The sequence below is a fragment of the Neopsephotus bourkii genome, unplaced genomic scaffold (genome assembly GCF_033783945.1).
Source record: "Neopsephotus bourkii isolate Nb327-2 ecotype Australia unplaced genomic scaffold, CSIRO-AGI_Nbou_v1 NB_319, whole genome shotgun sequence".
NCBI classification, from domain to species: Eukaryota; Metazoa; Chordata; class Aves; order Psittaciformes; family Psittacidae; genus Neopsephotus; species Neopsephotus bourkii.
Genome location: NW_026900827.1, coordinates 27,027 through 54,929, shown reverse-complemented (window position 1 = coordinate 54,929; position 27,903 = coordinate 27,027). Strand labels below are relative to the sequence as shown.

General features: G+C 66.0%; 4 protein-coding genes across 6 annotated transcripts; 1 reads left to right on the top strand and 3 right to left on the bottom strand.

The window, feature by feature from the left end:
- Positions 1 to 453: 453 nt before the first annotated feature.
- CS (citrate synthase) lies at positions 454 to 24,493 on the bottom strand. Of its 2 annotated transcripts, XM_061347727.1 has the most exons (12): positions 24,489 to 24,493; positions 5,625 to 5,680; positions 4,641 to 4,688; positions 4,443 to 4,550; positions 4,291 to 4,356; positions 4,083 to 4,214; positions 3,815 to 4,003; positions 3,523 to 3,722; positions 3,311 to 3,440; positions 2,643 to 2,744; positions 1,434 to 1,643; positions 454 to 637 (listed from the first exon to the last, which is right to left on the bottom strand). In XM_061347727.1, exons 2-12 carry the CDS (start codon positions 5,676 to 5,678, stop codon positions 467 to 469), a joined length of 1,410 nt encoding a protein of 469 aa, XP_061203711.1. In that variant the 5' UTR covers positions 5,679 to 5,680; positions 24,489 to 24,493; the 3' UTR covers positions 454 to 466. The 2 variants fall into 2 exon arrangements, with proteins under 2 accessions (XP_061203711.1, XP_061203710.1); XM_061347726.1 differs by lacking the exon at positions 24,489 to 24,493 and having other exon boundaries at positions 5,625 to 5,702.
- Positions 7,364 to 9,234, bottom strand: CNPY2 (canopy FGF signaling regulator 2). Of its 2 annotated transcripts, XM_061347712.1 has the most exons (6): positions 9,071 to 9,234; positions 8,515 to 8,630; positions 8,004 to 8,201; positions 7,814 to 7,910; positions 7,441 to 7,483; positions 7,364 to 7,381 (listed from the first exon to the last, which is right to left on the bottom strand). In XM_061347712.1, coding segments are annotated over exons 1-6 (555 nt in total). In that variant the 5' UTR covers positions 9,171 to 9,234; the 3' UTR covers positions 7,364 to 7,380. The 2 variants fall into 2 exon arrangements, with proteins under 2 accessions (XP_061203696.1, XP_061203697.1); XM_061347713.1 differs by lacking the exon at positions 7,364 to 7,381 and having other exon boundaries at positions 7,440 to 7,483.
- On the bottom strand, positions 10,315 to 24,723 carry PAN2 (poly(A) specific ribonuclease subunit PAN2). The gene is made up of 26 exons (XM_061347724.1): positions 24,714 to 24,723; positions 22,973 to 23,265; positions 22,438 to 22,607; positions 22,223 to 22,343; positions 22,059 to 22,136; positions 21,705 to 21,972; positions 20,644 to 20,986; positions 20,163 to 20,259; positions 19,166 to 19,285; positions 18,310 to 18,429; positions 18,104 to 18,232; positions 17,787 to 17,986; positions 16,356 to 16,498; positions 15,526 to 15,632; positions 14,624 to 14,722; positions 14,387 to 14,463; positions 13,657 to 13,798; positions 13,424 to 13,561; positions 12,459 to 12,518; positions 12,269 to 12,359; positions 12,026 to 12,183; positions 11,791 to 11,934; positions 11,439 to 11,618; positions 11,231 to 11,324; positions 10,511 to 10,708; positions 10,315 to 10,437 (listed from the first exon to the last, which is right to left on the bottom strand). The coding sequence occupies exons 2-26, from the start codon at positions 23,252 to 23,254 to the stop codon at positions 10,403 to 10,405; spliced, it is 3,594 nt and encodes a 1,197-aa protein (XP_061203708.1). The 5' UTR covers positions 23,255 to 23,265; positions 24,714 to 24,723; the 3' UTR covers positions 10,315 to 10,402.
- Positions 24,724 to 26,053: 1,330 nt separating this feature from the next.
- Positions 26,054 to 27,536, top strand: IL23A (interleukin 23 subunit alpha). The gene is made up of 4 exons (XM_061347723.1): positions 26,054 to 26,447; positions 26,538 to 26,636; positions 27,123 to 27,248; positions 27,321 to 27,536. The coding sequence occupies exons 1-4, from the start codon at positions 26,091 to 26,093 to the stop codon at positions 27,465 to 27,467; spliced, it is 729 nt and encodes a 242-aa protein (XP_061203707.1). The 5' UTR covers positions 26,054 to 26,090; the 3' UTR covers positions 27,468 to 27,536.
- The last annotated feature ends 367 nt before the right edge of the window (positions 27,537 to 27,903 follow it).

The window sequence follows — 27,903 nt, the reverse complement described above, 5'->3', positions numbered from 1 at the left end:
TGGGGGAGGGGCATTGGACACAGTGGTTTTTTGGGGGGGGAGGGGGGGGTCACACAAACACAGCCGGGGGGGGGAGGAGTGTATCGAGTCCCTGCATGGGGGGGGGGCACATTCATTCTGCTGCCCCCCCCAAGGGGGGGGGATGGGACAGAGGCTGGACTGAGCCCTCTCAATGGAGGGAGGGGGTGGGGGGGATGAACCCCAATGTTGGTGCCACCCCCCCTCAACCCCCTCCCAGCGCAGCAGCCAATGAAGGGGTTCCCAGTGTGTGTGGGGCTGCCTCTGCCCCCCCCCCCCATCCATCCATAGGGGACAGGAGCAAGGGGGGACCCACGGCTTGGGGGGGGTTCAGTGCTGAGTCCATCCCTTCCCATCCAATCCCTTCCATCCCATCCATCCCTTCCCATCCAATCCCATCCCTTCCCTTCCATCCCTTCCATCCAATCCCGTTCCATCCATCCCGTCCCTACCCGGCTCTGTAGCCCACGAGCTGCATGAGCCCCTTGGTGCTCATGGACTTGGGGCGCTCCAAGGGGAAGCCCAGGGCCCGGCTCCAGATGAGCTGCGAGAGGACCCCCAGGGCCCGCGAGACCCCGAACAGCACCGTGTAGTAATTCATCTCCTTGAGGCCGTAGTACTGCGGGGAGAGGCAGTCAGCGCCGTGGGGCAGTGCAATGGGGCTCAATGGGGGCAGCAATGGGGTCAGTGCCATGGGATAGCAATGGGGTTCAATGGGGGCAGCAATGGGGCCAGTGCCATGGGGTCAGCGCAATGGGGCAGCAATAGGGTCAGTGCCATGAGGTCAGCAATGGGGCGCAATGGGGTCAGTGCCATGGGGTCAGCAATGGGGCTCAATGGGGTCAGCACAATGGGGCAACAATTGGGTCAGTGCCATGGGGCAGCAATGGGGCTCAATGGGGTCAGTGCCATGGGGTCAGCGCAATGGGGTCAGTGCCATGGGGTCAGCGCAATGGGGTCAGTGCCATGGGGTCAGTGCAATGGGGTCAGTGCAATGGGGTCAGCACACTGGGGTCAGCGCCATGGGGTCAGCGCAATGGGGCTCAACGGGGTTAGTGCAATAGGGTCAGTGCAATGGGGTCAGTGCCATGGGATCAGTGCACTGGGGTCAGTGCAATGGGGTCAGCGCCATGGGGTCCATGCAATGGGTTCAGTGCCATGGGGTCAGCGCAATGGGGGCAGCGCAATGGGGTCAGCGCCATGGGGTCAGTGCATTGGGATCAGTGCAATGGGTTCAGCGCCATGGGGTCAGTGCCATGGGGGTAGCACAATGGGGTCAGTGCAATGGGGTCAGTGCAATGGGGTCAGTGCAATGGGGCTCAACGGGGTCAGTGCAATGGGGTCAGTGCAATGGGGTCAATGCAATGGGCAGCGCCATGGGCCCCCCGCAGCCCCGTGCCCCCCGCTGTGCTCACCTGCAGCAGGACCCCGCTGTGGGCGTCCACGTTGGGCCAGGGGTTCTTGGCCTTGCCCTGCTCCAGGAGCACGTTGGGGACGATCTTGTAGAGCTGCGCCACGAGCTTGAAGAGGGGGTCCTGGGGCAGGTGCTTGAGCGCGAACTCCCGCTGGCAGCTGTAGCGCGGGTCCGTCTTGCGCAGCACCGCGTGCCCGTAGCCCGGCACCACCTGCACGGGGCCGGGACCCACCGGGAGCTCAGCGCCTGATGCTGCACCAGGGGGCTCCAGGGTGGCCTCAGGCAGGATCCAGGGATGGAGCATCCCAACCTCCCCCATCCGACCCATCCCATTGGCCCATTGCTTCCACTGCTGCTGGACCAGGGGGCTCCAGGGTGGCCTCGGGCACGGCCAGGGATGGAGCATCCCAACCTCCCCCATCCGACCCATCCCAGTGCCCCATTGCTTCCACTGCTGCTGGACCAGGGGGCTCCAGGGTGGCCTCAGGCACGGCCAGGGATGGAGCATCCCAAGCTCCATCCGACCCATCCCATTGCCCCATCACCCATTGCCCCATCACCCATTGCTTCCGCTGCACTAGGATGCTCCAGGCTGGCCTTAAGGATGGCCGGAGATGCAGTATCCCAACCCATCCCATTGCCCCATCACCCATTGCCCCATCGCTTCCACTGCACCAGGATGCTCCAGGCTGGTGTTAAGCACAACCCAGGGACGGAGCATCCCAACCAATCCCATTGCCCCATCACCCATTGCCCCATCACCCATCGCTTCCGCTGCACTAGGATGCTTCCAGGCTGGCCTTAAGGATGGCCGGAGATGCAGTATCCCAACCCATCCCATTGCCCCATCCAACCCATCCCATTGCCCCATCGCTTCCACTGCACCAGGATGCTCCAGGCTGGCCTTGAGCACAACCCAGGGATGGAGCATCCCAACCAATCCCATTGCCCCATCTCCCATTGCCCCATTGCTTCCACTGCACCAGGATGCTCCAGGCTGGCCTTGAGCCAGACCCAGGGACGGAGCATCCCAACCCATCCCAGTCCATCCCCCCTGCCCCATCGCTCCACCATCCCCGCACCCCCCATCACCCACTGGGAGCCGCTCTTCCCCACCCCAGCCCCTACGGGAGCTGCTCCAGGCCCCGCTGGTGCCCGTGGCCTCCCCTGGCCCCGCTCCAGCCGCTCCGTGCCCCAGGGCTGGGCTCACCCTGCCCGAGTTGAGCGTGTTCCAGATGAACTCCCGCAGCTTCTCATCCGACACCTCCGTGCCCAGCTCCTTCTGCAGCTCCGTCAGCCACAGCAGCACCTCCTGCGCAGCCCATGCAGGGGGGGGCTCAGCACCGCGCTCCGTCCCACAGGGGACCGATGGGGGGCATGCACCCAGTGCACACCAGTGCACACCCAGTGCTCACCCAGTGCTTACCTGGGGCTCAGCACCGCGCTCCACCCACAACAACACCCAGTGCTCACCCAGTGCTCACCCAGTGCTCACCCAGCGCTCACCCAGCGCTCACCCAGTGCTCACCCAGTGCTCACCAGTGCTCACCCAGTGCTCACCCAGTGCTCACCCAGTGCTCACCCAGCGCTCACCCAGTGCTCACCAGTGCTCACCCAGTGCACACCCAGTGCTCACCCAGTGCTCACCAGTGCTCACCCAGCCCAGTGCTCACCAGTGCTCACCAGTGCTCACCAGTGCTCACCCAGTGCTCACCCAGTGCTCACCAGTGCTCACCCAGTGCTCACCCAGTGCTCACCCAGTGCTCACCCAGCTCTCACCCAGCCCACTGCTCACCAGTGCTCACCCAGTGCTCACCAGCGCTCACCCAGCGCTCACCAGCGCTCACCAGTGCTCACCCAGTGCTCACCAGCGCTCACCTGGTTGGCGAGCCCGTGCAGGGGCCCTGCCAGCCCGTTCATGGCAGCGGCGAAGGCGAGGTAGGGGTCGGACAAGGCGCTGCCGACCAAGTGGCTGGTGTGGGCGCTGACGTTGCCCCCCTCGTGGTCACTGCAGGGGCGAGGAGGCAGCGTCCCCTTTACCCCCATCCCCAGGGCGCCGCCGCCGCAGCCCCATGGCCCCGGCCCCGCACCTGTGGATGGTGAGGTAGAGGCGCAGGAGCTCGATGAACTGGGGCTCGCCGTAGCCCAGCATGTTACCGAAGTTGTGGGACCAGTCGAGGCTGGGGTCGATGGCGCCGATGCCGCTGCCCTCCCGGTACAGGTTGCGGTAGATCTTGGCCGCCACGCACGGCAGCTTCGCGATGAGGTCCATGGCGTCCTCATAGACAAACTGAAGGGGAGGAATCAAACCAGGACCCCCCCCCAACCTGGCACCGCGTTATAACGGGGTCCTCACCCGCCCCCCCCCCAGCTCCCCATTACCTCCCAGTACTTGGCGCGATGGACGCCCTCGGCGTAGGCGCGTGCGAACTTGCTCTCGCTGTTGAGCGCGGTGACGGCGGCGCTCAGCTGGGACATGGGGTGCAGGTTGGTGGGGAAGTTGTCCAGCATGGTCACCACGTGCGACGGCAGCGCCGCGCGCCGGGCCCACTCCCGAGACACCCAGGTCACCTGCGACGGGGACGCGGGGCTGAGGCGGTGGCACCGGCGCCGGCATCGCCCGGTGCCCGCGGTGGCGCCGGTGCCGTACCTGCTCCTGGGTGGGCATCTCCCCGGTCACCAGCAGCCAGAAGAGCCCCTCGGGCAGCGGCTCCTCGCCCCCCGGGGCTTTGGGCAGCAGCTTCTGGCACTCGGGGATGCTGTACCCCCGGAAGCGGATGCCCTGCGGAGCGCGGTGCAGGCGTGAGCCCCGAGCACCGGTGATGCCGGTACCGAGCGGGGCGCAGGCATGGCCGTACCTCATCGGGATCCAGCACCGAGGTCTCGTAGATGAGCCCCTTCATGCCCCTCATCCCGCCGTACACCTGGGAGAGCGCGGGCGGTGGAGCCGGGGTTACCGGGTGCGGTGGTGCCGGTGCCCCGCATCCCGTCCCCCCCATCCCCATCTCACCATATCCACCGTGATCTGGCCGATGGCCGTGCTGCCGTGCTGCTGCCGGAAGCTCTTGATCTTCGCCTGCTCCTTGGGGATCATGGAGGCCAGGACGTCCTTCAGGTTCTGGGGGGCAGGGAGCGGGGCTGAGGACCCGGTACCGGTGGGGCTGAGCTGCCCCCCCCCATCACCATCACCACCGGGGTCCCCTCTTACCGTAGCGGCGCTGGCGCGGCGGGCGGCGAAGAGGACGCAGGGGGGGTTCTAAGGGAGAGCAGGAGCCGGTGTTACCGGTAGGGCCGTGCCAAGGCGGAAGCGCTGCGGTTCCCTGCGGCAGGCCCGGGGAAGCCGAGCTTTGTTCCTCCACCCACGGGGATTCCACCCGGATGCAGGTGGGAAGCAGCCGCCGGAGCCGCCGGGAGCCGCATCCATGGCCCGGTACCGGTACAACGGGAACGGAGGGGAGAACCGGGGGGGGGGGGGCAACAGCGGCGGCTGCACCGAGTCCCGTGGCCCCCCCCCGCCGCTATGAGGAACAATGGAGGCGGCAGCGCGGAGCCCAAGGTCAAGGCGGCCGCAGGCACCGGTGTCACCGCTCCGGGCCCGAGGTGCCGCGGGCTCAAGGTCACAACGGCGCCGCGGGGCCACCGGTGACAGCGGGGCCGAACGGAGGGGATGAAGGCGCGGACCGGAGGGTGCCCCCCCCTCACAGAGTGAACGGGGCCAAGTGGGGCATCAGCGGGGCCCAAAATAACGCCCGGTCGATACCGACACCGCAGCGCCCGTTACGAAACGCGAGGCCGCGGCCAACGCGGAGGTGGGGGGGGGGGGAACCGGGACCGGCCCTGCCCGGCACCGGCGTCCGGTTCTGCCCCTTCCCAACACAGCCCCGGCCCGGTGGGGCCGTGACCCCATTGCCCTCTAAGGGAAGGGGACAACGGAAGGGGGGGGACCCCCGGTTCTACCCCAGGCCCTACCGGTGCCCCCCCCCCCGCCCTGTTCATTCGTTAACGGCCACGGCGGCGCCGGTGCCCACCACGTGCAGCCGCTGCGGTCCCCCCTCTCCGACGGCCCCTTTAAGGCCGCGCACCCCCCCCACCTCCCGCGTTGCCCCTTTAAGAGCCGGTGCCGTGCCCGTGGCTCGCACCCCCCCCCCATCGCCCGTTTAAGGCGCGGCCGGGCCGGGCCGGGCGCGCTCACCTTGGGCCCGCGGAGGCGCGCGGCCGCGCGGGTGCCGGCGGCGAGGAGCGTCATGGCGGGAACGGCGGCACCGGGCGGGGCGGGACCGGGAGCGGGGCCGGGAACGGGCGCGGGGCCGGAGCTGGAGGCGGCGGCAGCGGCGGCGGCGGCCGAGGGGGTCCTTAGCGGCGGGCGGGGCGGGGCGCGGCGCCGCGATGGTTATTAGCATAGCCACGCCCGTCGCCACGCCCCGCCCGGTGTAAGGCCGTTCCCCATTGGCTGGTCGTCGCGCAGAGGGGCGGGGCTATACAAATGAGGCAGCGCGGGTAGGGGGGCCCCGGCTGTAGGTGTCCGCAGCGTTCGCCTGATCGTGGCCTTGAGGTGGGGTGAGGCGGGGCCCCGCCCCTCCCGCGTGACGTCACCGCCCGCACCCCGTGACGTCACGCCGCTGCGTCACCCTCCCGCGCCGCGACGTCCCCATCCCGGTGCCGCTCCGGTCGCGGCGTAGGGGCAGCCCCGTGACGTCACCGGGCACCGGGCCACGTGCTATGAGGTCATGGGAGGGCCATGACGTCACCCCGCGGCCGGCCGCCAGGGGCTCGGGGTCACCCGGTGCCATTGCTTCAGCTCCGCGGTGACGTCAGCGAGGGGGCGTGGCCGCTGCTGAGCGACCCCATTGACCCCAGGACATTGCCCCGGTGACGGTGACACAAGGACACGGGAACGGGGACACCGGAGCAGGGGTGACAGCGGGTGACAGGGAGCACATGGGTGACACGGGATGACGGGTGACATGGTGCCATGGGTGACACAGGGTGACAGGTGACGTGGTGCCATGGGTGACAGAGGGTGATGGGTGGCACCAGGTGATAGGGGACACATGGGTGACACATGGGACCATGGGTGACACAGGGTGATGGGGGACACATGGGACCATGGGTGACACTGGGTGACACATAGGACCATGAGTGACACAGGGCGATGGGGGACACATGGGACCATGGGTGACACAGGGTGATGGGGGACACATGAGAGCATGGGTGACACAGGGTGATAGGGTACACATGGGACCATGGGTGACACAGGGCGATGGGGGACACATGGGACCATGGGTGACACAGGGTGATGGGGTACACATGGGACCATGGGTGACACAGGGCGATGGGGAACACATGGGACCATGGGTGACACAGGGTGATGGGGCACACATGGGACCATGGGTGACACAGGGCGATGGGGGACACATGGGACCATGGGTGACACAGGGCGATGGGGGACACATGGGACCATGGGTGACACAGGGTGATAGGGTACACATGGGACCATGGGTGACACATGGCAATGGGTGCCATGGGTGACACCAGGTGCTACAGGGTGCCATGGTGCCATGGGCTGACCAACGCCTGTCAGGAGCCACCCCCACCCCACGGCCGGTGGCCACCCCCCCGTGGGACCCCGTGGCTGTCACCAGCACCTCCCGGCCCCACCGCCCCACACACACCAGAGCCAGACCTGCCCTCCCTTGGGCCCACAGCACCGGCACCGCGCGGCCCCTTTATTGCCAGCGGCACGGAGGGGGGGTCCCAAAGCCGGTCCCGGTGCTTCCCCCCCCGGCAGCAGCAGGTCCGTGCCTGGCGCTTGTCCCACTGGAATGTCCTGGCTGGAGCAGGGCCACGGTCCCGGTGCCCCCTGCTCGGCACGGCCTCAACAAACAGGCCAAGAGCACCGGTGGGGGTGAGGCGGCTCCGGTGCTGCCGTGCGCTCCGGTGCATCCCGGTGGGGACGAGATGGAGGCAGAGGTAGAGGCCGTCGCGGTGGCGCGGGGCCCGTGCCCGGTCACAGTTCATCGTGCGGGATGTGCAGCGCGTGGTCACAGAGGTCTGCGGGGCCAAGGGACAGCACCGATAGCACCGGGAGCCACGGGCTCAGCACCGCGGCGCCGGCATCGAGCGCGGCCCCTGCTCAGCACCGCACCGGGGCAGCACAAAGGTTACGGCACCGCCTGACCCCGGTGTTTGCGAGCTGGAAATAGCCCTGTGGGAAGGGAGCTGCTGCGGGCGGGCACCCGGCCAGGGGAGCAGCAGCCAAACCCAGCCCCAGGCGCTGCGGGGCTGCCCCATTGGGATGAGGGGGTTTGGGAATGGGGGGGCCCTGAACCCAGAACCGTGCCCTGGGATGGGGGGGACACAGGGACAGCCCCCAGGGCTCACCCGTGCGCTTGCTGCAGAGCCGGTCCTTGACGTTGTCGGCCTCGTGGGAGAGGAACTCGATGAGCTCATCCTCGTACTCCTCCGCGATGCTCTCGCACTGCAATGGGAGCCGCTATGGGTCAGTGCCGGGGCCCAGAGCAGCCTCCAGCCCCACAGAGCTCCCAATGGGGGGGGGGGGGTCTGGACCCACCGCGAACTTGAGGCTGGAAGCCACGTCCCCATCGATGGTGACGCCGGAGAGGTCCAGCTTGGTCCCGTCGCGGGAGAGCACCCGCACGTAGCTCTTGCGCTGGGTGCCCGGGTCCAGCTGCTCCCCGTAGTCCTTCATCTTCTCGCACACCCGCTCCAGCAGCTCCGTCAGATGCGCCTCGGAGCGGGCATAGGGAACCTGCGGCAGCGGGATCAGGCTTGGAATGGGTCTGGTGCGCCCATGGATGGAGCAGCGCCCATAGGAGCCAGGCTGGGAGCACTGGGGCTGGAGAGGGGCAGCTTCCAGTGGGTGAAGGGGGGTACAAGGATGCTGGGGAGGGACCAGGGGTGATGGGGTCAGGCTGGAACAGGGGGAGTTCAGGTTGGAGATAAGGAAGCTCTTCCCTATGAGGGTGCTGAGGCACTGGGATGGGTTGAATGGGGCAGGTTTGGATGCTCCATTGCTGGCAGTGCTCAGGAATGGGGCTTGGAGCAGCCGGGCCTTGGCTCACCTCCACCACGGACTGGCTGCCGTCGGGGTTGATCCGGAACGAGCCCATCTGGATGGTTTTCCTGGGATCCACCTGGGCAATCTCCCACTCCAGCTCATCCACCAGTGCCCGGCACGCTGCGGGACAGCGCCGGCAATGGCACCGCCTGGCCCTGGTCCCATCCCCACCATCCCATCCATCCCATCCACCCCATCCATCCCATTCTATCCATCCCATCCCACCCCATCCCTTCCCATCCCTACCATCCCATCCCACTATCCCATCCCACCCCATCACATCCATCCCTTTTCATCCCATCCCATCCCATCCCACTATCCCATCCCACACCATCACATCCATCCCTTCCCACCCCATCCCATCCCCACTATCCCATCCCTTCCCATCCCATCCCATCCCATCCCATCCCACCCCATCCCATCCAATCCCATCCCATCACATCCATCCCTTTTCATCCCATCCATCCCATCCCATCCCATCCCACCCCATCCCATCCCATCCCATCCCATCCCATCCCATCCCATCCCATCCCACCCCATCCCACCCCACCCCTCCCCACCTCCGCAGTGCAGGTCCTGGCTCCGGCGGGCGCAGGCCGTGGGCAGCAGCAGGGCCGTGGCCAGGCCCATGCAGAGCACGGGCAGGACGGGGCCCCTCATCCTCAGGGGTCACCTGCGGGCACGGGTGGCTCCAGCGCTGCGCGGGGCCTCAGTGAAGGGCTGAGCCCAGCCCCTATGGAGCCCCCCCATGTATAGGATCAAACCCAGCCCCCTATGGATACCCCCCCCCATGTATAGGATCAAACCCAGCCCCCTATGGAGCCCCCCCATGTATAGGATCAAATCCAGCCCTTACGGAGCCCTCCATGTATATGATCAAACACAGCCCCCTAAGGAGCCCCCCCATGTATAGGATCAAGCCCAGCCCCCTATGGAGCTCCCATGTATAGGATCAAACCCAGCCCTTATGGAGCTCCCCATGTATAGGATCAAACCCAGCCCCCTATGGGGCCCCTTCCCCTGTATGATCAGAACCATTCCCCCTATGGAGCCCCTTCACTATAGGATGAAACAAAGCTCCCTGTGGAGCCCCTTCCCTATAGGATCAGACCCATTCCCCCTATGGAGCCCGTTCCCTACCGGGTCCCGTTCGCAGCCCCCTCTGGAGCCCGTTCCGAGCCCCCCCCCACTCAGGGCCTTGCCCGGAGCCGCGGGCCCGGCCGAGCCCCCCGCACCGCTCCGCGCCGCTCTCCCGCCCCCCGCTTGCCCCGGGGCTGTCCTCGGCACCGCCTGCCCCGGCGCTCCCCCTCCGCCCACCCCGCAGCGGGGCGAGGCCGCTCGGAGCAGCCGGCCCAGGAGCCGGGCGGGGCGGCGGAACCGGCAGGACCGGTCCAGGCCGCTCCGAGGCCCCCGGCGGGGCCGTCCCGGGCGCAGGCAGCATTAAGGGCAGCCCGGGAGCAAGGCTGAGGACCCCGAGCTACCAGGGCCCGGGCCGCGTGGCGCTTGGCCCTGCGGGGGGCGTGGCCGGATATGACTCCACCCCCTCCGTCTCTGACTCCGCCCCCGACTCCGCCCTCTCGGCCACCCTAGCCGCGGCCCCGGTGGGTCGCGGGTTCGAGTCCCGGTCCCGGTCCCTGACCCCGGAGCCAATCAGGAGGCAGCGGCGCGGGTGTCCGAGGCTGCTTTATGAGACCGCCCGGTCCGGCGGGCGGAGCGGGGGGGGGGCAGTGGTGGGGCTGTAACAGTTCCCGGTACCGGCAGGGAAAGGGAGTCCCGGGGCACCGGGCCCCGGGGGGGGGCTCGGGGCAGGGTCGGGGTCAGCCCCGTCCCCACTGCTGGTTCCAGTTCCTCGGGTATCCGCCTCCCTCGGGGCCGCTCGTCGCTGGGCACGGTCACAGGGCCAGCACCGGGGGGTACACGGCCCCATCTGCGGGCACAGAGCGCCATGAGGGGCTGCGGGGGGCACCGGGGTCTATGGGGGATAAAGGGGGGAGCCTTACGCTTGGGGCTGCTCTGGCTGTCGGGCTCGGGCACCTTCCAGTCCAGTTTCCGCCCCTTCTCATAGAGGCCCTTGAGCACCTTGCGGAAGTCCTCGGGCTCGGCGCCCTGCGGGCTCAGCTCCAGGTACTTGCGGTAGAGCTGCAGCGCCGTGCGCGCGTCCTCGATGCTGTCGTGGGTCTCACCCTGGATCTTGAGGTCTGGGGGGTCAGGGAGGGGGTCAGGGAGGGGATCAGAGGTGGGGTTAGGGATGGAATCAGGGATGGGGTTAGGGATGGGGTTAGGGATGGGGTTAGGGATGGGGACAGGGATGGGGACAGGGATGGGGTCAGGGATGGGATTAGGGATGGGGTCAGGGATAGGGTTAGGGATAGGGTTAGGGATAGGGACAGGGATGGGGTTAGGGATGGGGTTAGGGATGGGGACAGGGATGGGGACAGGGATGGGGTCAGGGATGGGGTTAGGGATAGGGACAGGGATGGGGACAGGGATGGGGTCAGGGATGGGGTCAGGGATGGGGTCAGGGATGGGGTCAGGGATGGGGTTAGGGATAGGGACAGGGATGGGGACAGGGATGGGGTCAGGGATGGGGTCAGGGATGGGGTTAGTAATGGAATCAGGGATTGGGTCAGGGATGGGGTCAAGGATGTGGTTAGGGATGGAGTTAGGATGGGGGCAGGGGGATGTGCCCCTCATCCCACATTCAACACCGAAGCACTGACCAAGGAAATACCAGGCAAGGAAGCGCAGGGAGATCATCCTCTTCCGGGGGATGTGGAACAGGTAAACGGTGTCGATGACCTGGTCCTTAGGCACCTATGGAGCAAGAGGGGGTCCTGCTGCCACCACTATGGGGCAGGGGGAGCCCTGGCCCTGCCAATAGGCTCCCAGCCCCACACCGAGCCCCCCTTGCCCCATGCCCACTGTCACCATCAGGTTGATGACACGGAAGTCCTTCTGCAGCCCGTGCCCCACAAACTTGACCCCCACGTCGATGAGGAAGCGCAGCTTCAGGTAGGTGGATTTGAGGGTGGTGAGGTGCTTGGAGGAGATCTTGGCATCCAGGTCCCCTGGCTTGATCCCCGAGTACTGGGTCAGGTAATCCACCACCTGCACACAGCAGTGCCCACCATGAGGGATGCCCCTTCCCCATTTACCCTGCCAGCATCCCAAGGTGGGTGCTGGCATCCATCATCCATGGACCTGGTCCCTCCTGTGACCCCATGGCAGAGGCAGAACGGGTCCATGTCCTTATGGGGGGCCATGCAGGACCCCCCTGTACCTGCTCCTGTGTGGAGATGTAGTCATCGATGAAGGGGACCCCCTCATTGGGGCCCTGCCCGCGCACGCACGTGATCCTGGCCACCGACATCTGACTGGGCTTGATGGTGGACTTGGTCCCATCGCTGCGCAGCTCGGCCTCCTCCTGCGATGGGGGGCAAGGGGAGACCTCGCTGCCACCCCCTTTTATAGGGCTCCCCCTGCACCCATTCCCCAGCACAGGGCCAGGACCCCACCTCGTTCAAGGTGACGAACTCAGCATCCAGCCCCACCAGGTCCCCCGCCTGCGGCATCTCGCTCAGCATGAGGGGGATGAAGGTGGCGTGGCACTTGCGCTGCTTGCGAGCCAGCGAGGCCTCCGCCAGCAGCACGCTGGCCTCAATGGGGTTCTTGACTGCCAGGGGAAGGGGAAAGGGATGTGGGGTGAGCCCCGGGGTAGAGGCGATGGCGCCGCAGCCGCTTCCAGCTCAGGCACTCACTGGTGAGGTTGTATTTGGCATTGAGGTTCCGCCGCGCGTAGTAGAGGATGGCCGGGACCTTCCAGCTCATGTCGAACTGCACCGCCTCGCACTGCGGGGATGGGGTGGGGGGGAACACACAGAGGGTGTGGGGCTGGGAGCTGCCCCCCATGGGGACCCACAGCCACCGCCTCACCCCACACACGCTCACCTTGTCCACGGGCTCGATGAGGAAGTCGTTGAAGAGGTACCACTGCTGGTGCGTGACGCCCTGGGGGGGTGTCCATCCCATCCCATCCCATCCATCCCATCCCATCCCATCCCATCCCATCCCATCCCATCCCATCCATCCCATCCCATCCCATCCCATCCCCATCCCATCCCCATCCCATCCCATCCCATCCCCATCCCATCCCCTTCCCATCCCATCCCATCCCACCCCATCCCCATCCCATCCCCATCCCAGCCCATCCCATCCCATCCCATCCCCATCCCATCCCCATCCCATCCCCATCCCATCCCATCCCATCCATCCCATCCCCATCCCATCCCATCCCATCCATCCCATCCCCATCCCCATCCCATCCCATCCCATCCATCCCATCCCCATCCCATCCCATCCCATCCATCCCATCCCATCCCATCCCATCCCATCCCATCCCATCCCATCCCCATCCCATCCCATCCCATCCCATCCCATCCCCATCCCATCCCCATCCCCATCCCCATCCCATCGTGTGTCCCCCCCCGCCCCACAGCAAGGCAAAGGCAATGACTCCGTGCCCCGGTTACCATGGAAACAGGGATGTGAGGATGCCCTATGGGGACTCCCGCCCTTCCTGGGACACCCAAGGGGAAATCCCTGCCCGCCTGCACAGGGAGCCCTGGGGCTCACTCCAAGGCAGAACCCAAGAGGCAGGGCTGGAGCCTTGCCACACACTGGGAATCCCTGGCTCCCAGTTTGGGGAAGGGAGGGGATGGCCCAGCCCCTACCTGGGTGCACAGGGAGGAGCAAGCAGGGAGCCTGCAAGAGGAGGACCCAGCTTGGGGAAGAGTGGGAAGCGTTTTCCTTCCCCCCTGCCCTACTCCGCATTGAGGCCCCCATTGATGCACTGAGGACCCCGCAGCAGCAGGGGAGCAGCACCCCCAGCAGCCCCCATGCACACAGCCCCTCACCTCCTTCCGTTGGTGATAGGTCTCTCCCACTTTGATGTGTCCCACCAGGCTGCCCCCGGTGCGGGCATCCAGGATGTGCACCACGGTGGCCATCAGGTCATAGACATAAACCGAGTCGGGGTCCTCGGTGGGGCTGAGCTGTGGGGTTGAGCTCCATGCTTTCCATGCTCCCCCGAGGCCTCTGCCCCACAGCCCCGCATCACAGAGCCCCCCATGGGGCTCCTCCCCTTCACCTCCTCGTTCTCGCTCCAGTTGCAGACATCGAGCTCCTTGCTCTTGCTCAGCCTCATCCTGATGGCGTGCGGGATCCAAACGTTCTTCAGCTCCTCCATGGATGGGTGCGGGGGCCCCGGGGCCGGGCTCCCCAGCTCCTTCCTGCAGGGAGAAAGGGGGGAAACCCGGAGGGGTCCTGGGCTGGCAGCCAGGATCCCAGCCAGGACAGGCCCGGACCGGCCACAGGACAGGGGAGCCAGAGCCACGCTGCTTCCCTATGGAGAGGGATGGCCAATGGATGGCTTTGGATGGGCAATGGGAGACCCTGGGATGGCCAATGGAAGACCCTGGGATGGCCAATGGAAGAGCCTGGGATGGCCAATGGAAGACCCTGGGATGGCCAATGGATGGCTTTGGATGGCCAATGGAAGACCCTGGGATGGCCAATGGAAGACCCTGGGATGGCCAATGGATGGCTTTGGATGGCCAATGGAAGACCCTGGGATGGCCAATGGAAGACCCTGGGATGGCCAATGGCAGACCCTGGGATGCTCAATGGATGGCTTTGGATGCCCAATGGATGCTCCCGGCTCTGTTGTCAGTATGGAAAGGGAAGGGCCCAAGGGTATCCCAAGGGAAGGCTCCAGGGTCAGTCTCTGAGGAGCTGTACCCCAGAGGGGGGCCCCACACTCTCCGGGCCCCACAGAAGGCACCGCAGGTGTGGGGCAGAGCCCGGGGACAGGCACCTACCAGTCCCCAAGGGAGAGCTCTTTGCCTTTGGGGATCTCAAAGCCCCCTCTCTTCATCAGGGCCCTCTGGAAGGCAAACTGGGAAGGGAACACAGGCATCAGCATGGGGGCATGGGGATGGGGGCACAGCCCAGCACATCCCATGGGGGCAATGGAGCCCGGAGCGGGAGCAGCACCCAGGCCTGGCCACGCAGCACCCATGGGTGCCCTGGGGAAGGGGGGGGGCTCCAGCACCCACCTCAGCCTGGGTCCTCCAGAAGTCGGCCTCCTTGGAGCTGTTCACCTCGCAGTTGATGACCAGGACATCGGGGAGGCACCGGATGTTCCGGGTCTGGACCTGGCCAGGGAGCACCCAAAGCCATGGGGCTCGGCCTGCACTGGGTGCACCCTGCCCCTTCCCTGCTCTAGAGCTCCACACTGCCCATGGGGTGCCCCCATCCTCTCCCCACTGCCCATGGGGTGCCCCCATCCTCTCCCCACTGCCCATGGGGTGCCCCCATCCTCTCCCCACACCCCATGGGGTACCCCCATCCTCTCCCCACACCCCATGGGGTACCCCCATCCTCTCCCCACACCCCATGGGGTACCCCCATCCTCTCCCCACACCCCATGGGATGCTCCCATCCTCTCCCCACCCCCCATGGGGTGCCTGCATCCTCTCCCCACACCCCATGGGGTACCCCCATCCTCTCCCCACACCCCATGGGGTGCCCCCATCCTCTCCCCACACCCCATGGGGTACCCCCATCCTCTCCCCACTGCCCATGGGGTACCCCCATCCTCTCCCCACACCCCATGGGGTACCCCCATCCTCTCCCCACATCCCATGGGATGCTCCCATCCTCTCCCCACCCCCCATGGGGTGCCCCCATCCCCTCCCCACACCCCATGGGGTGCCCCCATCCTCTCCCCACACCCCATGGGGTGCCCCCATCCTCTCCCCACATCCCATGGGATGCTCCCATCCTCTCGCCACATCCCATGGGGTACCTCTATCCTCTCCCCACACCCCATGGGGTGCCCCCATCCTCTCCCCACACCCCATGGGGTACCCCCATCCTATCCCCACACCCCCTGGGGTACCCCCATCCCCACACCCCCCTGGGGTACCCCCCTCCCCACAGCCCCTGGGGTGCTCACCGTGGGCTGGTACCTCTCGCAGTTCTCACACCAGGCCTGCGTGTTCTGCTCCAGGCAGATGCTGCGCTTCAGGACCTGCGCGAACTCGTAGTCCTTGACCGGCTTCTCTGGGGGGGCAAGGTCCCCATCAGCTCCCAGCACCCAAACCCTGTCCTGGGGGACACCTCAGGGCTTCCCCCCCATCACCACCACCAAGTTCAAGCCCTGAAGCTGCTCTTCAGCAAGGAAAAGCTGAGCTGGGTGCAACCCCATCACCTACGGGGCTGCCCCATCACCAGGACCAGCGCAGGGCAACTGGGATGCTGAAGGGAGTGGAGCATCTCCCTTATGAGGAGAGACTGAGGGAGCTGGGTCTCTATAGTTTGGAGATTGAGGGGTGACCTTATTAGTGTATAACAATATATAAAGGGGGAGTGTCCCGAGAATGGAGCCAGGCTCTTCTCAGTGGCAAACAATGATAGGACAAGGGGCAATGGGTGCAAACTGGAACACAAGAGGTTCCACTTCAACTCCTTCTCAGTGAGGGGACAGAACACTGGACCAGGCTGCCCAGGGAGGCTGTGGGGTCTCCTTCTCTGGAGGCATTCAAAACCCGTTCCTGTGTAACCTTATCTGGGTGTTCCTGCTCCATAGGGGGATTGGAGTGGATGAGCTCTTGAGGTCCCTTCAATCTCTAACATACTGGGATACTGGGATACTGGGATACTGGGATGCTGGGATACTGGGATGCTGGGATACTGGGATACTGGGATACTGTGTGACCTCATCCCTAGGGATACCCACCCCTCCCCATCACCCAGGCAGTGACCCCCCCTTGCCCTGTGCCTCACCGGTGCTGTCGGGGTAGGAGAGGGTGAAGAGCAGCGTGGAGGAGCCCCGCACCGTCTCCTTGCCGCAGCGGCACAGGCTGCAGTTCTCCACCTCGCAGCTGAAGAGCTGCCCGATGACCGAGCCCCCCGAGGAGCCAAAGGGGCTGCGGGAGCAGAGCACTGGGATCACTGGGATGGCAATGGTCCCTATGGAGCCAGCATCCCGCAGAGCACTGGGCTCACTGGGATGGCAATGGTCCCTATGGAGCCAGCATCCCATGGAGCACAGAGCACTGGGATGCCAGTGATCCCTATGGAACCAGCATCCCTCGGAGCACTGGGCTCACTGGGATGGCAATGGTCCCTATGGAGCCAGCATCCCTCAGAGCACTGGGTTCACTGGGATGCCAATGATCCCTATGGAGCCAGCATCCCATGGAGCACTGGGTTCACTGGGATGGCAATGGTCCCTATGGAGCCAGCATCCCTCGGAGCACTGGGCTCACTGGGATGGCAATGGTCCCTATGGAGCCAGCATCCCTCAGAGCACTGGGTTCACTGGGATGGCAATGGTCCCTATGGAGCCAGCATCCCTCAGAGCACTGGGTTCACTGGGATGGCAATGGTCCCTATGGAGCCAGCATCCCATGGAGCACTGGGTTCACTGGGATGTTAATGGTCCCTATGGAGCCAGCATCCCGCAGAGCACTGGGTTCACTGGGATGGCAATGGTCCCTATGGAGCCAGCATCCCTCGGAGCACTGGGTTCACTGGGATGGCAATGGTCCCTATGGAGCCAGCATCCCTCAGAGCACTGGGCTCACTGGGATGGCAGTGGTCCCTATGGAGCCAGCATCCCTCGGAGCACTGGGTTCACTGGGATGGCAATGGTCCCTATGGAGCCAGCATCCCGCAGAGCACTGGGTTCACTGGGATGGCAATGGTCCCTATGGAGCCAGCATCCCTCAGAGCACTGGGTTCACTGGGATGGCAATGGTCCCTATGGAGCCAGCATCCCGCACAGCACTGGGTTCACTGGGATGCCAATGATCCCTATGGAGCCAGCATCCCTCAGAGCACTGGGCTCACTGGGATGGCAATGGTCCCTATGGAGCAGCATCCCTCAGAGCACTGGGCTCACTGGGATGCCAATGGTCCCTATGGAGCAGCATCCCTCAGAGCACTGGGTTCACTGGGATGCCAATGATCCCTATGGAGCCAGCATCCCTCAGAGCACTGGGCTCACTGGGATGGCAATGGTCCCTATGGAGCAGCATCCCTCAGAGCACCGGGCTCACTGGGATGCCAATGGTCCCTATGGAGCAGCATCCCAGGCAAGCAGCATGGGCTCTGGCTCCGTGTGTTCCCTCAGGGCAAGCAGGCTCCTTACCAAGCTATGGATGATCCCTATGGAGCCCGCTTCGCTCCCTGCCCATCCCCATGGGCACTCACGTGGTGCCAGGGCCCCGGTAGGCCTGGGGCCCCTCCTGCTCCTGGGTCTCCTGGTGCAGCTGGGTGAGGATGAAGCGGTTCCAGCTCTGGATGAGCCGGCCCAGGTTCACCTTCCCGGTGGCTTCGTCCGAGTCGGCCAAGATGAGCCCCAGCGCCGAGGCCTCGGGGATGGTGCGGAAAGCCCGCAGGAAGTTGCTTCCCTGGGGATGCAGCGGGAGCTGCCCATCACTGGGGGCAAGGGACAGGAGCATCCATGGGGCCTGCGGCCACCACCGGGCTCCTGGCCCTAGGGGATGGGGCTGAGCGCCCCCACTGACCTGGCAGGGGTCCCCTCGGGACAGGTCCAACATGTGGAAGAGCAGGCCCAGCTCGCAGCCCAGGCAGAACTCCTTCTGGCAGAGGTGGTTCTGGACCAGGCACCGCACGGGCTCCAGGAAATAGAGCACCTGCAAGGGGATGGGGAAGAGTCAAAGGCAGGCCCGGAGCCAGCGTGGTCCAGGCGGGGCTGGGGAGCATCTCCCACCTGGATCATGCAGTTGCAGTAGGCGTTGGGGATGTGGGGCTCCAGGCCTGCAAACAGGGTCTTGTTGTAGTGCTTGAAGTCAAAGTCCTCCAGCCCCAGCTTGGAGTATTTGATGGTGACCTAAGGAGAGACACGACACGGTCAGAAGACCCCTTCCCACAGCACCTGGGGAGGCTTCCCATGGGGATACGGGGTTCCCCATGGGGATATGGGGCTCCCCATGGGGATATGGTGTTCCCCATGGGGATATGATGCTCCCTATGGGGATATGATGCTCCCCATGGGGATATGGTGCTCCCTATGGGGATATGGGGCTCCCCATGGGGATACGGTGCTCCCTATGGGGATACGGTGCTCCCTATGGGGATACGGTGCTCCCTATGGGGATATGGTAGGGGAATGTGCTCCCATGGGGATAGGGCTCCCATGGGATATGGCTCCCCTGGGATATGTGCTCCCCAACCCCAAACCCCCATGGGATATGCTCCCAAACCCCCATATATCCCCATGGGATATCTCCCCATGGGGATATGGTGCTCCCCATGGGGATACGGTGCTCCCTATGGGGATACGGTGCTCCCTATGGGGATATGGTGTTCCCTATGGGGATATGATGCTCCCCATGGGGATATGGTGCTCCCTATGGGGATATGGTGCTCCCCGTGGGGATATGGTGCTCCCCGTGGGGATATGATGCTCCCTATAGGGATATGGTGCTCCCCATAGGGATATGATGCTCCCCATAGGGATATGGTGCTCCCCATAGGGATATGGAGCTCCCCATAGGGATATGGTGCTCCCCATAGGGATATGATGCCCCCTACAGGATCCAGCCCCTCCCTGCCCCAGGCCCCACCTTCCTGTACTTCTTGGGCACCCGGTGGAGATGCGGCTCCTCCTCGCGCCCGCTGGGGGACTCGGGCACTTGGCTGAAGCTGTCCAGCTCCTGCTCCGTGTCCTTCAGGCGATAGGGGATCTGGAGGGGGAGGGGAGGGGGGCTGAGGCCGAGGGGAGCCCGGGGGCGCTCTCCTGGTTCCTGGAAGCCCCGGAGGAATGGGACTCGTCACTGGGAAATCACAGGGGCGCTGCGGGCAGGGCCCGGGCTCAGCAGTGCTTTCCCAAGGGGAGGGACGGGGCAGGAACATCCAGGCTGGAGGGCTCAGAGCTCTCTCACCACACACAGAGGTACTCAGAGAGTGAGGCACCCATAGAGTGAGGTACCCATTGAGTGAGGTACCCATAGAATGAGGTACCCACACAGGGAGGTACCCATAGAGTGAGTTACCCCCACAGTGAGGTAGCCACACAGTGAGGTATCCATTGAGTGAGTCATCCACACAGTGAGGTATCCACACAGTGAGGTACCCATAGAGTGAGTTACCCATAGAGCAGTGACTGAGTTACCCATTGAGTGAGATACCCACACAGTGAGGTATCCACACAGTGAGTTACCCACACAGTGAGTTACCCATAGAGTGAGTTACCCATAGAGTGAGTTACCCACACAGTGAGCTATTCACACAGTGAGTTACCCATAGAGTGAGTTACCCACAGAGTAAATTACCCACAGAGTTACCCATAAAGTGAGTTATCCATAGAGTTACCCATAGAGCAGTGACTGAGTTACCCATTGAGTTACCCATAGAGCAGTGACTGAGTTACCCATAGAGCAGTGACTGAGTTACCCATTGAGTTACCCATAGAGCAGTGACTGAGTTACCCATTGAGTTACCCATAGAGCAGTGACTGAGTTACCCATTGAGTTACCCATAGAGCAGTGACTGAGTTACCCATAGAGCAGTGACTGAGGGCTTGCTCCATCCTCCCCCAGCACAGAGCCCCTCGGGGGGTACCTGGTTCCGGAGCTTGGTCCTGGGGTTGGGGGCGTAGCCGATGAACCCCACTTTCTTCATGGTGCGCAGGATCTCGGGGTCCACGGGGGGGGCTCGGCTGCAAAACACCCCAGGCTCAGGGACCAGCATGGCCGGGAGGGTGCCCCCATCCCACATCCATGGAACGGGAACGCTGCGGCTTGGACAGGCCCAGCCAGCCCCAAACCCGTGCCATGGGCAGGGACACCTCACATGAGAGCTGCTTGAACAGAGCCAGGGATGGGGCAGCCCCAGCTCCTCTGTTCCAGGGCCTGCCCCCATCCCAAGAGCTTCAGAGCGGAGCCAAGAGCCCTTCCCAATGGGAAGATGGAGACTGGGCCATACCCTGCCCCATCAGCACCCCCTAAGCTCCTCCACGGGCACCAAAGGGAAGCGCCAACCGCACAGAGGAGCAATCCCAGTGCCAATGGGTGCAATGGTGCTGGCAGAGAGCGGCTCGTACCGGGGGGCCGGGGCGGCGTTGGCCGCAGGCCAGTCAGAGAGCAGGGACTCAGTGGTGAGGGGCACTGGGATGAGCGAGAGGGGGACGAGGTCCTGGTGCCAGTCCAGGTGGGGCAGGGAGTCCACGATGCAGGGCAGGGCGAAGTCGGTCTCCCGGGAGTAGGCGTTGAAGGAGAGGTCGGGGCTGTCGGCCCAGAGGTGGACGCAGCCCTCGGAGTCACCGAAGGCCAGCGCCTGTTTGCTGGCCGAGACGTTGAAGGTCATGATGAGGGGGCCCACGGTGTTCACGTGGAAGATGTCAGCGGGGTTGGCCAGGCCCGTGGGCTCGCAGAACTGGCACTGACCTGGGGAGATGGGGGGCATGGAGCCACGTGGCACCGGGGGATATGGGGTGATGGTGAGCAACGCTGGGTGATGGGGCTGCTGGGAACGGGTGGGCAACGCTGGCCCATGCCCAGGTAACCCCATCCCATGCACATCCAACCGCGTCCCATGCTCACCCAACTCCATCCCATGCACACCCAACCCCATCCCACGCTCACCCAACTCCATCCCATGTTCACCCAACCCCATCCCACGTTCACCCTATGCTGTTCCATGCTCCCCCAACTCCATCCCATGTTCACCCAACTCCATCCCATGCTCACCCAGCTCTATCCCATCCTCACCCAACTCCATCCCATCCTCACCCAACTCCATCCCATGCTCACCCAACTCCATCCCATGCTCACCCAACTCCATCCCATGCTCACCCAACTCCATCCCATGTTCACCCAACTCCATCCCATGCACACCCAACTCCATCCCATTCTCACCCAACTCCATCCCATGTTCACCCAACTCCATCCCATATTCACCCAACTCCATCCCATATTCACCCAACTCCATCCCATGTTCACCCTATGCTGTTCCATGTTCACCCAACTCCATCCCACGCTCCCCCAACTCCATCCCATGTTCACCCAACTCCATCCCATGCTCACCCAACCCCATCCCATGCTCCCCCAACTCCATCCCACTGTGATCTCCCCCCAACCCCGAGGACCAGGGGCTCCCACCGACCTGTCTGGGAGATGATGGCCAGGCGGGAGGTGTAGGTGGGGATGAAGCGGAGGAAGAAGGGGTCGATGTGGACCTGCAGGGGGGTGATGGCCCTCATCATGCGCAGGTCGTAGACCTTGAGGAAGCGGTCGCAGGCCAGCCCGTTCATGCGGCTGGAGAAGCCGCACGTCACCAGCAGGTTCCCGTGCACGTCGAAGTCGGACAGGCTCCCCGAGTAGGCCTCGAACTCGTGCTCCACCACAAAGGTGCGCAGGTCCCGCAGGGAGACCTGGATGGGGCGGGATGGGGACGGGCTGGGAGCTCCTGGAGCATCCGGCCCCATGGGATCCTGCCTCGGGATGGGGCTGGGGGTACCTTCCCCGAGGTGTGCCCGCAGAAGAAGAAGCGGTTCGATTGCCTCATGATGGTGATCCCGGGAACCTCCACCGTGTACTGGGAATGAGGCACAGGAGAGGGGTTGAGCAGGGGTGGAGGCCGACCCACGGCACCTCCCGATGGTGGGGAGCAGCCCCCAGCACCTTCTGCGTCTCCTGCACGGTGTTGAGGTCTATCTCCAGGACGTGGCTCTGCAGGCCAGCCACCAGCAGGGTGCTGCTGTCGGTCAGCAGGAGGCTGTGCATGTCCTCAGACTCCTCCATGCTGCATGGAAAGGGCACTCCCCATAGAGCCACCCTGCCCACGGAGGGGCTGGGACCGTCTCCCCCAGTCCAGGGCACTGGGAGGAGGCACTTACAGGTAGTCGAAGATGATGAGGCCGCCGCGGGACATGCACTTGAGGTTGGTTTTGGTGAGGAAGAGGACGCCGCTCTCCAGGCTCTGGATCTGGCGGATGTCGTCGCTGCTGTTCACTTGGAAGGAGGAATACCTCTCCAGCGTGGGGCCGAAGAAGGAGGTGGCGTGGCCCTGAAAGCACCGGCGACAATGGGGAGAACCCCCCCAAGGTGGGGTTTGAATCAAGGGGAGAGGGGCACTTCCTGCCCCTGCGGGCCTGGGAAACCCACGTGGATTTGTCCCTTTGAAGCAGGTTCATGGAATCATGGAATGCTCTGGGTTGGAAGGGACCTTAAAGCTCATCCAGACCCATGGGCAGGGGCACCTCCCACTGGAGCAGGGTGCTCCAACCACTGCATCCAAACCTCCTCCGTTCAACCCATCCCAGCACCCCCACAGGGAAGAACCCCCCTAGATCCAAGCTGAACGCCCCCTGCTCCACTCTGCACCCACCACCCCTCATCCCATCCCCATAATGGGGCTCCCCAGGCACCTACCCCATGGTTCCCCACCCACAGCATCTCCTCGTGGAGGTCGAAGTGGGAGACGGAGACGGGCACCCCCACCTCGGACACGGCCGTGTGCAGCTCGCTGTAGACGCCTTCCATGAGGTGCACGGACTCCGGCACCGGGAGCCCCTCCAGGGGCACCCCCTCGGCGTCCAGCTCCACGCTGGGCAGGAGGCTGGGGTTGAGGTGCGGGTCCAGGCCCGGGTCCAGCGCCGGGTGCAGGGGGGCTCCGTAGTCTGCGAGGGAGGGGTTGAGCCCCTCGAAGTTCATGCTGAAAACCTCTGGAGCAGAGAGAGGAGTGCCTGGGGCTGGGAAACAGCGGCACCGGGCTGGGACCAGAGCCAGCACTGGGGCAGAACCGGCAGCACTGAGGCAGCGCCGGACCCACACCAGCAGCACCAGGGCAACACCAGCAGCACTGGGGCCATACTGGACCCACACCAGCAGCACCGGGGCCATACTGGACCCACACCAGCAGCACCGGGGCCATACTGGACCCACACCAGCAGCACCGGGGCCATACTGGACCCACACCAGCAGCACCGGGGCCATACTGGACCCACACCAGCAGCACCGGGGCCATACTGGACCCACACCAGCAGCACCGGGGCCATACTGGACCCACACCAGCAGCACCGGGGCCATACTGGACCCACACCAGCAGCACCGGGGCCATATTGGACCCACACCAGCAGCACCGGGGCCATACTGGACCCACACCAGCAGCACCGGGGCCATACTGGACCCACACCAGCAGCACCGGACCCACACCAGCAGCACCGGGGCCATACTGGACCCACACCAGCAGCACCGGGGCAACACCAGACCCACACCGGGAGCACCGGACCCACACCAGCAGCACCGGGGCAGCACGGGACTCACACCGGCAGCACTGGGGCAGCACTGGACCCACACCAGCAGCACCGGGGCAGCACTGGACCCACACCAGGGAAGCACCAGACCCACACCAGCAGCACCGGGGCCGCACGGGACCCACACCAGCAGTACTGGGACAGCACTGGCAGCACCAGACCCACACCAGCAGCACCGGGGCAGCACTGGAACCACACCAGTAGCACCAGGGAAGCACCAGACCCATACCAGCAGCACTGGGGCCGCACTGGACCCACACCAGCAGTACCGGGACAGCACCGGACCCACACTGGCAACACCAAACCCACACCGGCAGTACCGGGGCCGCACGGGACCCACACCAGCAGTACTGGGACAGCACTGGCAGCACCAGACCCACACCAGCAGCACCGGGGGCAGCACCACACCAGTAGCACCAGGGAAGCACCAGAACCATCAGCACTGGGGCCGCACTGGACCCACACCAGCAGTACCGGGACAGCACCGGACCCACACTGGCAACACCAAACCCACACCGGCAGTACCAGGGCCGCACTGGACCCACACCAGTAGCACCAGGGAAGCATCAGACCCACACCGGCAGCACTGGACCCACACCAGTAGGACCGGGGCAGCACCGGACCTACACCGCGAGCACCGGGGCAGCACCGGCAGAGCCCCCGCGGGGAACCGGACACCCCAAGCCCCGCCTCACCGCTCCCCCCCCACCGCGGGGGGCACGGGGCCAGCTCCGCGCCCGCCTCCGTTATCTCGGCGGGGCCGGCCCCGACCCCAGGCCGGTATCAGCAGCCGCAGCCCCGGGCGGGTCCCCGCTGGCCCCGAGCCGTTCCCCACCGCCCCCCGCGCCCGCCGTTACCGCGCTGGGCCCGGGCTCCTCCCGCTGCGCAGCCACGGCCGGGCCGGCGCCGCCGCCGTCGCTATGGCAACCGCGCCCACCGCGCACCGGCCCGGTGCACCGGCTGGCTTCCCGGGACCGGCGGACCAATGGCGACGCAGAGTCTCGAGCGCTGGCCAATCAGCGCCGGAGTGAGGCGGGACTAAGCGGCCCGGCTGGGGTGGTGTGCGGGACGGCGCGGCGGAAGGGACAAAAAGGATGGAACCGGACGTACCGGAGTTCGCGGGTGTCCGCAGATGCTCCGCGATGTCCTGCGCTGCTCCCGAGCATCCGCGGCGCCCCACAGTGCCCCACAGTGCCCCACAGTGCCCCACAGTGTCCTACCGGGTCCTACCGTGCCCCACCGTACCCCACCGTACCCCACCGTACCCCACCGTGCCCCACCGTGCCCCACAGTGTCCTACCGGGTCCTACCGTGCCCCACCGTACCCCACCGTGCCTCACCGTGCCCCACAGTGTCCCACCGTGCCCCACTGTACCCCACCGTGCCCCACTGTACCCCACCGTGCCTCACCGTGCCCCACAGTGTCCCACCGTGCCCCACAGTGTCTTACCGTGCCCCACAGTGTCCTACCGTGCCCCACCGTGCCCCACCGTACCCCACCGTACCCCACCGTGCCCCACAGTGTCCTACCGTGCCCCACCGTGCCCCACCGTACCCCACCACAGTGTCCTACCAGGTCCTACCGTACCCCACCGTGCCCCACCGTGCCCCACAGTGTCCTACCGTACCCCACCGTGCCCCACCGTGCCCCACCGTGCCCCACCGTGCCCCACCGTGCCCCACCGTGCCCCACCGTGCCCCACCGTGCCCCACAGTGCCCCACAGTGTCCTACCGTGCCCCACCGTGCCCCGTGAGGTCCCCAAGCCAAAGCACCGTACCCGGTCCGTGATGCTGCCCCCCCTCCCCGGCCGCCCCTTCCCAAGCCTCCCCTCTCCCCGTGCTCGAGGCGCGCCCGGTGCGAGCCCCCGTGCCCGGGGAAGGCCGGGGACAGCCCCGCCGGGCGGGAGCAGGAAGCGCCCGGAGCCGCCCCGTCGGGGCCGCCGCGATTGCGGCTCCTCGGGCAGCGCGACCCGAGCGGGCTGCGGGGCCTGGGGCTGGGGGCTCGGAAGGGGGAAGCCCCGGGAGCCGCTGATGCTGCGATGGGGCCGCCCCGGCCGAGCACGGAGGCAGCGGGGGGACAGCGGAGGGGACAGCGCGGGGCTCCGGGGGGTCCGGTCCCACCCGGTGCGCTCCGGGGGGGGGGGCGGCGGCAGCCCCGGTCCCACCCGTGCCGCTGCCGCCGCGGAGCCGCCAGGAACTGCCCCGGGTTTTCCTGCCCGTCCGGTCCCGTCCCATGGCAGCGATGGGGCCGGGCCCGGAGGGCGCAGCCCGGGGACCCCGGCCCGGTATCGGTTCTGCTTTCGGGGGAGGCGGCGATTTCGCAGTAACGGGGGGCGGGTGCCACCTGCCCCGGGGATTCCCCACCTGCCGCCGCCCCATAAGAGCCCGGTGGTGGCGCCGGTGGCGGCACCGACCCGCGATGGAGCCGCTCCGACGCCTCTGCCTCTGCCTCTGCCTCCCGCTGCTGCTGCCGCCGCCCGCGGCCCCAGCCCCGGTACCGGGCCCCGGCCCCAACTGGGCCGCCTGCAGGAGCCTCTCTCGGGAGCTGTCGGGGCTGGTGGCGACCCTCGAAGAGCCCCACGGGGTCCTGGTGAGCGCGGACGGGAGGGCTCGGAAGGGGGGGTCCAGGGGCAGGGGGTGCCGGGGGACGTGGGGACCTCATTGCCCCCCCCTTGGCCAGGAGGAAACGCACCTGAGCGAGGAGGACCCCAAGAATTGGCCCCCCCGGATCCGCTGCAGCGACGCCTGCGACCCCTCCAATCTGGACACCAACAACACGGTGCATGGGGTGCTGGGGGACAACGGGGGCCTCAGGGGGTCCCATGGGTGCTGGGGTTTGTGCCTGGGGTCCAGAGAGGGGCGGGGATCCCAGGGATGCTGAGGGATGCACTTGGGGTTCCCATGGGTCCTGGGGATGCTAGGGATGCTGAGGGATGCACTTGGGGATCCCGTGGGTCCTGGGGGTGTCAGGGATGCACTTGGGATTCTATTGGTGATGGGGGTACCAGGGATACTGGGGGATGCACTTGGGGTTCCCGTGGGTCCTGGGGGTGCTAGGGACGCACTTGGGATTCCTATTGCTGATGGGGGTACCAGGGATGCTGAGGGACGTGCTTGTGATTCCCACGGGTCATGAGGGTCCAAGGGGTTCAGTTCGGATTCCTGTTGGCCCTGGCGGTCCCAGGGATGCCGAAGGATGCTCGTGGGGCCCCCAGGGGTGCCGGGGGCTGTGCGGGGGTCCCCTCTGACCCCCGTGTCCCCACAGCGCTGCCTGCACCGCATCCTCCAGGGGCTGCAGCACTACCGGGACCTGCTGAGCTCCGACATCTTCACCGCCCGCCGCCTGCCCCCGCTGGAGGCCGCGCTGGAGCAGCTCCTGGGGCTGGTGCAGGTGAGGGGATGGGGACCGGGGGGACCCCCACCGGGGCTCCCCATCAGCCCCTTAACGCCGCTGTCCCCGCAGGAGGAACCCGCCCGCCCGGCCCCGCGCCCCATGGCCCGCAGCGAGCCCTGGGCTCAGCCGCTCCTGCAGCGCCTGGCGCTCCAGCGGCTCCAGTCCTTCAGCACCATCATGAGCCGCGTCTTCACCCACAGCGCCGAGCCCCGCTGAGCCCGGGACCCCCCCGCCTATTTATCCCCCTCCGGAGGGGTTATTTATGCGCCGTCGGGCGCTATTTATCGCGGGTATTTATGGGTTGCGAATAAAGGGCTGAAGGAAAGGAGCGGCTCCGTGCGTGCGGCACAAACCGGGTGGGAAGGGGTTTATTTAGGGGGGGGTCATTGGAAGTCGTTGGCATCGATGTGGAGCGGGGGGAAGTCGGTGCTGAAGAGGGACCCGACGGCCGCGGGCAGCGCCGCGTCCTCGGGCTGCGGCAGGAACGGGTCGTGGGCATCCAGGAGCGCGGCGCTGCCTGCGGGGAACGGGCGGAGCTCAGCGCCCAAGGGACGGCCCCGGCCCCTCCGGTCCCTCCGGCCCCGGCACTCACCCTCCGGCCCCGGCCCCTCCGGTCCCGCCGGCCCCGGCACTCACCCTCCGGCCCCGGCCC